This window comes from Carex rostrata, chromosome 12, assembly GCF_964058835.1.
Source record: "Carex rostrata chromosome 12, lpCarRost1.2, whole genome shotgun sequence".
NCBI lineage: Eukaryota > Viridiplantae > Streptophyta > Magnoliopsida > Poales > Cyperaceae > Carex > Carex rostrata.
This window is the reverse complement of record NC_135929.1, coordinates 3,189,479-3,202,465: the sequence shown is the minus strand read 5'-3', so window position 1 is coordinate 3,202,465 and position 12,987 is coordinate 3,189,479. Positions and strand designations below refer to the sequence as shown.

General features: G+C 33.7%; 1 protein-coding gene and 1 non-coding gene across 2 annotated transcripts; both read left to right on the top strand.

Moving 5' to 3' along the window:
- The first annotated feature begins 21 nt into the window (after positions 1-21).
- LOC144563736 (small nucleolar RNA R71) lies at positions 22-132 on the top strand. The gene has a single exon (XR_013514405.1). It is a non-coding gene; the product is annotated as a small nucleolar RNA R71 (small nucleolar RNA).
- Positions 133-8,994: 8,862 nt separating this feature from the next.
- LOC144563288 (calcineurin B-like protein 5) lies at positions 8,995-11,717 on the top strand. The gene is made up of 9 exons (XM_078312738.1): positions 8,995-9,146; positions 9,685-9,793; positions 10,071-10,153; positions 10,300-10,356; positions 10,446-10,554; positions 10,742-10,794; positions 10,881-10,961; positions 11,193-11,305; positions 11,459-11,717. Exons 2-9 carry the CDS (start codon positions 9,718-9,720, stop codon positions 11,526-11,528), a joined length of 642 nt encoding a protein of 213 aa, XP_078168864.1. The 5' UTR covers positions 8,995-9,146; positions 9,685-9,717; the 3' UTR covers positions 11,529-11,717.
- The last annotated feature ends 1,270 nt before the right edge of the window (positions 11,718-12,987 follow it).

Genomic DNA, 12,987 nt, shown 5'->3' with positions numbered 1-12,987 from the left:
TACAATAAATTCCACCCTTCTATACCATGATGTGGACAACACCTCTGCAGTTCTTGAAACCTCTCCCACGCCTCACTCATGGTTTCATCTCCTTTCTGTCGGAAATTGTGGATTTGATGGCGCAAGGAGTTTGTTTTGGATGGTGGAAAGAACTTGTTGAGGAAAACATTCGCCACTTTAGGCCAAGTGTTCAGGTTCTCGGGCCGTTGTCCCCTTATCCAACCTTTAGCCTTGTCTGCAAGAGAAAAAGTGAAAGCCATCACTTTAAGATCATCAGGAGAAACAGTTTGTACCTTGATTGTACTGCAGATTTCTTCAAAGTTGGCTAAGTGTTGTGTGGCATCTTCATGAGGCAGACCATGGAAAAGATTACGCTGCACCATGCTAACCCATGCAGGTGGAATTTGGTATTCCTCAGCATTGATAGTAGGTGCCGTGTACCCAAGGTGGATTTCCTCAGCCCTAGGTGCCGTAAAGTCTCTCAAAGGGCGGTTGGCATCAGCGGCTTCATTGTTTTGTCTATCAACGGCGGCTGCACGCAAGAGTTGAAGTTCATGGGCCATCTGATCCCGTTCTCTTTGGAGGTTCTCCAAACGAATATCTTCATTTCCGGTCGACATGTCTAACCGACGTGGATTTAAGTGCAAGAAAGGTCCCCTTGTTGGGTGTTTGTTTCTCCTCTCGTAGAAGAGATGGGTTGACCCTCGCTTAGAAAACCACTCAACCAAATCTGTGACGTTCGGGGTTGGAGGTTCCTCTACCAGATTTCAACCTAAAATGAGAGGGGAAGAAAACAAAAGAAAATTAAAAACAATTACTAACTAAATTACTCAGGTTTGATCTAAAATTCACCGTTGTCCCCGGCAACGGCGCCAAAAACTTGATGTGAATTATGCAATGCAAGTAATAAATCCTAAATTGCACTCAATTTGGTTGCAAGTGTACAACCTTATCGAGGAGTACTTAGGGATCGTCTCCACAGGGACAAGTCGGAATATTAACTCTAACCTAACAATTTAATTTAGTAAAAGAAAGTAAAAAAGGTTTTTGTTTGTTCAAAGGTTGGTTTGGTTTCGATTAAAATGAATTAACTAAAGTCTTATAGCAAAATCTGAGTTTTTAACAAGTATGAGAAATTAGGGTTCCTATCCACTAGTGTTATGACTAATTGGTTTATTAAATTTGTTCTTTTAGTTATGAAGGCACAGTTGGGTGTTGTAGGTACAAAGGGATATCTCTATATTAATACCATCTTTAAATTAGAATAAACGTCACCTCTCGGTACTTGGCTACCCTAATCTAAAGTCATTAAGTTCTTACTGTCCCAATAAATCTAGAAAACTATCTTTCACCTCTCGGTACTTGGCACAATTCTCTAAACTATTAGGTAAAGCCCGTATAAGACAAGCGTCACCTCTCGGTACTTAGCCTATCAAATACCCTATTCCTTATGGTCTGGACCTAATATTCAATTTCTCAATTGCAAATACCAAATCCTAGGGTTTCATGTGATTTCGATTAAGTCCTCACAATCAATTAAAATAAAGAATAGATCATAATAAAGAACAAGAATATATAAAATAAAACCAACTAAATCATAACAAAAGTTTCAAGTACAACCCTAATCTACCCTAGAAGAGTCCTTAGTCTGTCATGGCTAAGATACAAATCAAATCAAAGAAAAATAGAAGAGTTCCGAAAGAAAGAAAACAAATAAAACCGATTGATCAATGATCTCTTCCTCCTTCTTCTCTCTTCTAGCTTTTCCTTGCTTTTCCTTGTTAAAACCCTAGAAATTCTGCCTAAAAAATGTCCCCCAATCTGTTCTACAGGTTCCTATTTATAGCCCCCTCTAAAACCTAGAAATAACCAACCAAAAATAGCAAATTCGGACTCTGAACCGACCTAATTGCGGGCCGCAATGTACTGTAGCAGTTAACAGACTGCGCAGAAAAATTCTGAAGAGGTCCTTGCGGGCCGCAACAAAAGTCCTTGCGGGTCGCAATATATTCCATTTATATTCTCAGGTTGTAGATCTTCTCGTTAGCTTTCCAAAAAGTGGTCACAAGCCTAAATCGGAGTTACGAGTCAAAAGTTATGGCCGTTTTAAGTTCAGACTCTATTTTTGGCTGACTGCTACAGTGCGTTGCGGGCCGCAATAACTGTGCTGTAATGAAGAGGCTCTGACTTGTTTGGTTGCGGGCCGCAATAACTCCATTTCAGGCCGCAATAAATGTTGGCAGAAGCTCATTTCTTCGTGCTAACTCACCCGTTTTGCTTCGTTAAGGTCCAAACACTTGATTACCTGTAAAACAAACATAACTAGGGCAGTAACTTAAACTTTTGGACATTTCTAACCTAATTAAACCTAATTTAAACTAATTTAACCAAAACTTGGCTTAATTTACATACCTAACCCTAGGTTTAAATAGATACAATTTTGGCTTATCATTAGGAATGTAAATGCCCTATTATCTTTCTATATAGACACTACTAGAGAGCTCCAAACACATTCAATTGGAGTGCTGTATTATGCGTGTAAATGCCCCATTTTTTTCCATATGGAGACACTACAAGAATGCTCCAAACAACTTCAATTGGAGTGTTTTATTAGTGTTGTAAATGCCCTATTAACTTGTCATATGGAGACATTACTAGAGTGCTCCAAACACCCTCAATTGGAGTGTTGTATTAGGGTAGTAAACGCCCTTTTATCTTGCCATATAGAGACACAACTAGAGTGCTCCAATCACCTTCAATTGGAGTGTTGTATTAGGGTTGTAAATGCCGTATTATCTTGCCATATAGAGGCACGACTAGAGTCCTCCAAACACCTTCAATTGGAGTGTTGTATTGGGGATGTAAATGCCCTATTATCTAGCCATCTGAAGACACTACTAGAGTGCTCCAAATACCTTCAATTGGAGTATTTTATTACGGTTGTAAATGCCTTATTATCTAGCTATATAGAGGCACTACTAGAGTGCTCCAAACGCCTTCAATTAGAGTGTTTTATTAGGGTTCTAGATGCCCTATTATCTTGGCATCTAGAGACACTACTATAGTGCTCCAAACACCTTCAATTGGAGAGTTGTATTAGAGCTGTAAATGCCTTATTTTCTTGGCATCAAGAGACACAACGAGAGTTCTCCAAACTTGTTCAATATGAATGTTGTATTGGGGTTGTAAATGCCATATTATCTTTCTATATAGAGTCATTAGTAGAGTGCTCGAAACACATTCAATTAGAGTGTTGTATTAGGGGTGTAAATGACCTATGAGCTTGCCATATGGAGACACTACTAGAGTGTTCCAAACACCTTCAATTGGAGTGTTGTATTAGGGTTGAAAAAATGCCTTATTATATTGCCATATGGAGTACTACTAGAGAGCTCCAAACACATTCAATTGGAGTGTTGTATTATGTGTGTAAATGCCTTATTATCTTTCCATCTGGAGACACTACTGGAGTGCTCCAAACACCTTCAATTGGAGTGTTGTATTTGGGTTGTAAATGCCATATTATCTTGCCATACAGAGCTGCTACAAGAGTGCTCTAAACATCTTCAATTGGAGTGTTTTTGTTAGGGGTGTAAATTCCCTGTTATCCTGCTATATCGAGTCACTACTAGGGTGCTCCAAACATCTTCAATTGAAGTGTTTTATTATGGTTGGAGACACTACTAGAGTGCTCCAAACACATTCAATTGGAGTATTGTATTCTGGTTGTAAATGCCCTGTTATCTTACCATATGGAGACACTACTAGAGTGTTCCAAACGCCTGCAATTGGAGTGTTGTATTAGGATTGTAAATGCCCTATTATCTAGCTATATAGAGGCACTAGTAGAGTGCTCCAAACACCTTCAATTGGAGTGTTTTGTTAGGGTTCTAAATGCACTATTATCTTGGCATCTAGAGACACTGCTAGTGTGCTCCAAATACCTTCAATTGGAGAGTTGTATTGGGGTTGTAAACGTCCTTTTATCTTACCAAGTAGAGACACAACAAAAGTGCACAACACGTTCAATTGGAGAGTAGTTTTGGGGTTGTAAATGCCATATTATCTTGCCATCTAGAGACACTACTAGAGTGCTTCAAACACATTCAATTGGAGTGTTTGTTGTTCTAGCAATAATCTTTTTTGTCTATTTTAGAATTCTGTAGGTTCAAGCCGAATTGGAATTGCAATGTAGAATGCTTGAACTGAAGAAATCATGAATATATTTATCAAGAATTTAATTTGTAATATTTTGAAGTTGGTAAAGTATTTTTGATGTTGTTTCAATAGGATAAAAATGTTGGTAACGTTTGTAAAACGTTATAACGATTATACCTTAAGAAAACGCTGTGAAACAACTCGATCAAAGTCAAAGAAATCAAAAATGTTGTTGTAACGTTTTAAAAAGTTATGGCTATAACGTTTTAAAAAGTTATAACGTTTGTGAAAAAAGCTGTAACGTTTTAATTAATTTCCAAACTTCAAAAATTCTTAATTTTGATCAAGTTTTTACAGTGCAAAACGTTACATAACATTTTACAATCGTTGGTAATGTTTTTCTGAGCTCACAGAAAATTTAAAATCCTAAATTGTATTTTGAACTAAAACGTTGTAACGTTTTAAGTCAAATTGCTCTTTCTGGAGCTGTCTTTATTAATAGAGCTGTGGGGTCTCTTCCCCACTTGAACCCAGCCACCTCTAACATTGCAAAAACCTATTTTTTGTGGGCTTGAGTTCCTTCATTGTTGTGAGAGCTTAGAAATTCAATATCTCTCAAATAACCTCAAATCCACTTCACTAATCTTGAGTTAGATTAGGTTAGAGTGAGTTTTTGAGTGTTTCTCTTGCGAACATTGATTTAGAGACTTCGTTCTCTTCTTAAGTTATCCGTGTGACTTCCCTTGGTTGTAAGGGCTCGCCGGCTCTCATCTCTAGTTGGCCGTGTGACTTTCCTTGGTTGTAAGGGCTCATGGATTCACAAGTTGTAAACCTTTCTCGTTGGGTATAGAAAGGCGCACCTAGAAGAGGTTGCGACGCCCCGGAGACGTAGGCCTTTGTTTTGCCGAACTCCGTTATTATCCCGCGTGTCAAATTTTTCTAAACTCATATATTTACTTTTAATCGCATTTATTTTCAGTTTTTTAGAGCAATTAGTGGTGCAACTAGTATAACAAAGTGGTATCAGAACAAGTTACTCAAATTAAGACTCACTTAATTCGAGTTAGATCAACTTGACAAATGACACCCTATAGATGTGTGAGAGAACCCATAATTTTCGGTAATACAACAAAAAACTTTAGTCATTCGAAGAAAACACTAATTTATATCTAAAGACTTGTTTAGTGACTTTAGTCTAATAGTTTTTGCTCTTTATCATATTATAAATATTATAGATTCTAATATCCTCCGACGCAAAATAAATTTTAGACTTGTTTCAAGTCCGCATGAACTGTATATATGTTCATATATTCAAAACTATATAAACTTGACTGCATGAGATTTTATATGCGAAAAATCACTGCATAAATATATGCTACCGCAATTTACAACACCGGTAATAAATGAGAGACGATTTATTATGGTCTAACTGATATAGCACTAAGTCTCACGATCAAAACGAGTAATGTCAAGAAAACGTGAGCGGAATGTTATTGGTTTTCTTTTTGATTGACTGGGTCAAAGGAGAACAACAAAAACACACGTTGCAAAAATAAGAATATAAAATCAGAAAGAGTAGGTTTTGATGCTGATATATTCCATCTGACCTCTTTTTCTAGGACCAAGAGAATATCCCATCGGTTAATGCTTTTTTCCGGGAAGGAGGTGAGAAAAATGATAGCTCAAATAGTACCAAAAATGGTTCAAAAAATGAAATCCAAATCTGCTGATTTTCTTGAAAAAAAGAGCACTCTCTTATTCTTTAATTCGAACCGTCTAAAAGCGATCAAATGGTTTCAATTATATCTGATTCGTTTTAATATATTATATTAATATAAAAGAAAAAAACAAGTAATTGAAGCCGTTTGATCAATTTTAAACGGTTCAGATTGAAGAATAGGAGGGTGCTCTTTTTCTAAAAAAAAAGAAGCAGATTTGAATTCCAAAATATGAACCTCGGCTAGAGGCATTAATGGAAATTTGGATTGGATAATTAATATTTTGACCTTATTTTGATACGTATCAGATTTAATTCCATCCGATTTGATTTGATTCGATTTGATACAGGTCAGGAATTTGACTATCCTTGATCTGAATCGGATCATTCTGACTCGATCTGTTAAAAATACTAAAAATAGATTAAATATAATTAATATTCCATTTTAGACAACAAAATCTCTAAGGTGTTGTCTGCCTCTTATTCTCCATCAGTCCTTGCACACTACTTCGATTTTTATTTTCATTTTTCACCTCCACCGAATTTATTTTTCTTTATATTCCTCATTTAAATAATAAAATTATGGTTAACTAATCAGTTAGTACATATTTGATTTAATAATCGAGAAGGTTTCAAAATCCTCAATTTTTTTTTTTATCTCCATCACACTTTCACTTTTTAATTTTTTTTATATACACATAAAAAATTATCAGTTTTCAATTTTGATTTTATATGAATCAATAAGTTGAAATATCAATGTTTAGAATTTATCTACATTGGTGTATCTTTTCAAGCTCTTGATACTAATCAAAATAAAATCGAAATATTATCATCTTTTATGTGTGTGCATAGAGAAAATGATATAAATCATATTTAACTATTTTATTTTGACATTTAAATTTTAAATTTAAAGTTATTGTAGTTCTCAAAATAGAGGCATATGAATCCTCTCAATTATTAAATCAAATATGTACCGATAGATTAGTTAACCATAATTTTTTATTTGTAGAAGTTAATTAAAGTAATATAGAAAATTGGATGGATGCTGGTGACATTTCGATGATATAGAATAAATCAAATCATTGATTCGTTTTCTCCAGATACTTCTGAAATTATTTTCGGTTCCTTTGATGTACCACTTTTTTTTTTTTTGATTAATTTGATGTACCACTTCACCCACAGGTACTGTCATAAAGAATCCTCACTACTCCCATTTTGTTTCTAAAGGAACCGTACTATTAATTTGGTTCTTGTGAGATCGAAATTCCTAGAGAATCCATCCATATTCATATATTATTTTTAATGAATTTCCTTAAATAAAAAAAATATTAGTTAGCTATCATCTATGATGGCAAATATTTCAAATTAAATAGAGAACTCCCACGAATAAACAATAACCGTCGAATTATGTTGTTAGAATTATATATGCATGCGCATCGGATATCATCATTGTTCATGAGCATATATTTTTCTTGTAGTTTATATTCAGAATGTATATTTTGATTTGTTCCTGGGCAAAAATTGCGAGACTAAAATCATGCCTAACAAAATGTAATCGTATGTTCGCCTTCAAATTTACTGTATTCATTCAAATTTTTGAACATTTGCATCATATGTAGCAGTAGTATAGACACTAATGTATACGACATTCATGACATGCATGCTACACCATTTATTTATTTATTTTTATTTTGAATCATGAGTATTGATATCGTATCAATCGTGTCGATCGGATACATTTATAAAACACACGATGAAGAGTAGAGTGCAAGGATTTGTATTCTCTTGAGTACTACAGAGATGTTGTTTCGTATAGGTAGTGGATTTGAACCTTTTTTTAATCTGGTACTAATCTTAAAGAGGACCCCTACAATTTAAATAGGCACCAAATTGAATTTGATCCGACTGAGAGTAAATCTGAGTGGTAAAATTGTGGACCTCACTGTATAGTACTACAGAGGATACAGATCTCGAGGGCAAGGAAAACTAACCTCCCTATATTTTTTTTTTTGGTTATAATTGTTACTATTAACTTCTTTATTTTCATTTTTAAGACTCCAATTTTAATTTTAATTCCGTCCCTAATAATACACTAGTATTGTGTCCGTACGTTACAACATAAACATATTATAAAAAAATAAAAAAATAATTCATACAAAGTGACATATTTTTATAAAAAAAAAGACTAAGTAACAAATAACATTCCTTAAATGACATATTAATTGATATCTACATGTAAATGATGTTCCTTAAATAATATGTGCTTGGAGACCAAATTTTCAAAGTGGCTTAACAAAACAGTAAAATCAGCAGCCACTGTTAGATCAATAATTTTCAAAGTGGCTTAATAAATAGTAAAAAAAATTCAGAAAAATATAAAATTTGATCTCCAAGCACATATTAATATGGAGAACAAGATGAACGGTTCAGATTGATTTTTTGAATTTTTTTGAAATATTGGCAGTAGCTGCCAATAAGATTTTTTGAATTTTGAAATGCATATTACACACTCTCTCTCTCTCTCTCTCTATATATATATATATATATTTAATTTTTTTGACATATTTTCATAAAAGAATCTCATACAAAAAAATATTAGATAACAAATAACATTAAAAGAATCTCATACAAAATGATATATTAAATGACAAATAACATTATTTAAATGATATAAAGATAAATGAAGACATGACCAATCAATTATCATTTATCAATCAATTGAAACTTCTCTTAAATTGTAAAATGAAAATAAATCATAATCAATCAGAAAGATAATACAATTTGTATGTAGCGAGTATGTGTCTAACTAAATTTGAACTTCTACACATAAAAAAACATTAAAAATATGCATAGAATTAGAAAAAGATAGATTATTTGATTGAAGGTCCGATAATAAATCTGAAATTTTATCTTTTAAACACAGCCGTTAACGAATTAGAACATCCACGTGCTTAATATAAGAATGGAGATATATGATGTATGCCTAATGACGCGTGTTTAGTTGTTTGGAAGAAAAATCATGCATGACAGCATGAGCGCCAAAACAGAAATTTAGGAAGACCAACGACCATTGGAGAGAAATGTAGGTGAATTGGTCCGGAGACGGGAATCAAATTTGAAATGGAAACCAGAGGACATAGCCCATAGGGATACGACCATAGCCCATAGGGATGTTTAAGGAACCTTATTTAAGAGGAGAGCAGCCCCGCCTTAATGGGTTCTCGTGCTTTCTTGCTTTGTTCTTCTTCTCCAGCTCTCTACAGAAGCTAAGGTGATTTTTCTGATTCCCCCCCTAGAGAACTATGTATTTACAATTTCTTTATGTAACTCAGTTTTATTGCTAGAACTCTCTCTCTCCCCCTCCCTCCCTCCCTCCCTCTGTGTTTGTATCTCTCGGCATGTATTTACACATGCATATAATTCGTAATTCTGGTTCTTGGAAAAGGCGTACAATATAGTTGGTAATTTATACTGGTACCTTGTATATTCTCGCACAAGATTATTGTAACAAGACTAGTATTATTCCAAGTTAAATCAAAATTATGAGTGAAAAATACCCAAAAAAAATTCATGCCAATAAAGAGGTTGAATGTACCTAACCATACCAGTCACCAGTATGCTATGTACCAGCTGAAAAGTCAGTTTGCTGGCCAATCACTTGGCATTCACTTTACTTCGGAAGGAAATAAGTAGAGGAATTTAAAATCTATTGTTTTTGGTCAATCTGCATTCAGTCCTTCAATCTTTACCCCAATTATAAATTCGATTGGAACCAATTTTCCCTTTGTTTATTTTTTCTTAATTTTTAGGTTATTAAAACTTTGCAAGTGTTGATAGTGAATATGGGTTGTTTGTGCACAAAGATGGTCACACCTAAACCTGATTTTGATCCTAGAACTCTCGCTTCTGAAACAAACTGTATGTAAATCTCTTTCTTTCTCTCTCATGTGCACACACACAAACAAAATATTTAGAGATCTTAAATGGTTTTCATTGGAAGCTACCTCTTTACAAAAATCCAGTGCGCTTTGATATTAAGCTGGTGAAATAAGTGACAGCTCTATGTAGTTGCAGCTGATTTAAAACTTTTCTTGTCGGCTTTCAGTTGATAATATTGAGAGAAGGAAAATTTGAATTTATAAAGAAAATAAACTAAGATTCATGTGTTTTTTACTGGAAAATCCATAATTGACAGTTACTTCAAATGAAGTTGAAGCATTGTATGAGCTATTCAAAAAATTGAACCATTCAATCATCAATGATGGACTTATTCATAAGGTACCACTGCTTTCTTTCTTTCTTTCTTTTTTTCTCTTTTTTTGATAATTGTTGAGATGCATTTTATGTTTTCTTAATCTATCATTATATTTTTTGACTCAAACTTACATAATTTGCTTGAATTTGTTGTTGTGTTACTTCTGTAGATAGATTTCCAGCGTGCTCTGCTTAGAAGCGGCAAGCATAACCTCTTTGCTGACAGAGTGAGATATAATTTTTCTTTTTGCTCTAGTTTGTAGAGTTTAGTGCATGCAGTACCAATTGACATGTACCAATACATTACGTTTTGTAGTTATTTGATTTATTTGATGAAGAAAAGAAAGGTGTTATTGGGTTTGGCCAATTTGTGCGGTCGCTTAGCGTTTTTCATCCGAATGCCTCTGAAGAAGACAAAATTTCAAGTATATACCTCCAACTTTACTAAATTCAGCACCAGTATAAACACTTTTAATTTTTTTAGATTTGTTGGTGATTTTAGACTTCTAGGCATGAAAACATGAAATTTTCACACAAACATGTGCACACACACAAGAAGATTTGGTTGTTGGACTAATTAGTTAATAACTTTATTTAATCTTAACCTTGCAGATGCATTTAAGCTATATGACTTGAATTGCACCGGATTCATTGAACAGGATGAGGTAAATATACATTTTGTTTGCATTTCCTCAATTTGGTATAAACAAAATGCTAAAATTTGGTTGTGTTTCATCATTATTCCAAACAGCTGAAGAAAATGTTGATAGCTCTTCTAGACGACTTGGGTCTGAAGCTTACGGATGACATACTTGAATCAATTGTTATTGTGGTAAGTTGTGTCATTTGTTCTTCTCAAGACATTTTCTGGACCATCTAAAAACAGCTGTTCAATATTCTACCCATCCAAAATCAATTGTTGTAATAACTTGTGTCATTGTTCTTATCTAGACATTTGTCGTAGAATGTCTAGACAGAAGCTGTTGAATCTCTAGACATTTTCTAGACCATCCAAAAACAGCTGAATGAAATTTAATAACTTGTGTCATTTGTCCTTCTCTAGACATTTTCAGGTGTAGATTTGAAAGGAGATGGAAAAATAGACAAAGAAGAATGGATTGAATTTGCCAAGAAAAGCCCTTACCTACTAAAAAATATGACTTTACCATACCTCAAGTATGTTATACCATCTCTTTGGTCATCTTTCCTTTGTTATTTGATGCCTAATTGCTTATCTAGGATTTATTTTGGATTACTTTATCTCTAAAATGATTAGTCCTTGTTTGTCTTAAAATATTGTAATTAATGTTCCGACATTGAATTTTTCAGGGAGATAACCATGGCATTTCCTAGCTTTGTGGTAAACACAAAAGTCAATGAAACCGACATGATGAATTGATGATCTGACTAGTGATGCTAACAATAAGCCGATATTTCAATGGCTAGGATTAATTCTTATAGGAATTTTTGTATTTTTTTTTGTCAAATTATATATAGAAAGCTCACAAATTCTAAGGAAATTGTGTTGTTGACAAGAAAATAGGAGGAAGTTGTAGAAAGAAAGAAAGAAGAAGATTTTTCCAGTAAATACCATTGTTTATTTATTTTTAATTATATTTTGTGCAGTTATATAAAATTCCGAGCAATTAACAAAACTAATGAAATATCTAATACACCGGAGTCTTTGCATCTGATCTTTTTCTCTCTAGATTGGTGGTTTTTCTCTTGATTTACTATGTTGGCACGGATAAGAAATGCTCATACGTACAGACTTTTCTTCATGTGCTTTGCATGTGAGCCAGCAGAACCTGTTCTGCTGTAGTTGTGTGTTTATTCGGGGGCTTAGTAGCGATTATGTGCTGTATTATATATGAGGAGAGTTCAAATGTCTCTATGTTTTTGTGCCTCCATCTCTCTTCATCATTTTTAAAGTTCAAACAGTCGATTCGAACCGTTCAACCAAACCTCCATACTAAAATATGTTTGGAGACCAAATTTTATATTTTTAGAAATTTTTTTACTATTTTTTTAGATAGATACAAAAATACTGTTTTTAGATGGTTCAGATTTACTGATTTTGTACCTATCTAAAAAAATAGTAAAAACATTTCTAAAAATATAAAATTTGGTCTCCAAACATATTTTAGTATGGAGGTTAGGTTGAGCGGTTCGGATCGACTGTTTGAACTTTGAAAATGATAAAGAGAGATGGAAGCACGATGAAGGCACAAAAACATGGAGCATTTGAACCCTCCTCATTATATATATTGTCACAGTTACTGGTAAAGCATTATTTTGGGCCGAGTCAAAACCAGTTTGCAAGAACCCAACACGGATAAAATCCTAATCACAAAAATGATTCGCAAAAGATATCATGCCCAATATATCTTGTAATAGTGGCCTATTTATCGCAAAAAAGCCCAAGAGGCTGTATAAGAGCTTGCGTATCTCCAGAATAATCAGAATTGGCGTGATAGAAGTAGAAATTAAATATCAAAAATGAGGTCATAATAATCTTATGCTCAAATAGATTTTAGAGTTGAGTTCACGAAGAGACTTGGTGAACTTAGAAACACTCTAATTTTACTCACATTATGGAATATCTTTTCAAAAGTTTATGTTGTCTAATACTAGAATGAGTATTTTTGCGGTACAAGATAACATATTTTCAGCCGAGCTAAATATTTTTTTCACTTGATCTGAATTCTCAATAGCTCTAATTTGATTTAGTGTATACTACGGTCCAAAATGCTGCCGCTTGATTTATTATTATTATTTTGAGTAAGAGCCCCTTGATTTGATAATCTTTGCAAAATTTATTTAGAAAGGCATTTTGTTTGGCATATTGATCTCAAATT

Coding starts and splice junctions, on each gene's coding strand:
- LOC144563288 (XM_078312738.1), top strand. CDS start 9,718: ATGGGTTGTTTGTGCACAAAGATGGTCACACCTAAACCTGATTTTGAT. Junction 9,794..10,070: donor TCTCGCTTCTGAAACAAACT/GTATGTAAATCT, acceptor CATAATTGACAG/TTACTTCAAATGAAGTTGAA. Junction 10,795..10,880: donor GATTCATTGAACAGGATGAG/GTAAATATACAT, acceptor TATTCCAAACAG/CTGAAGAAAATGTTGATAGC.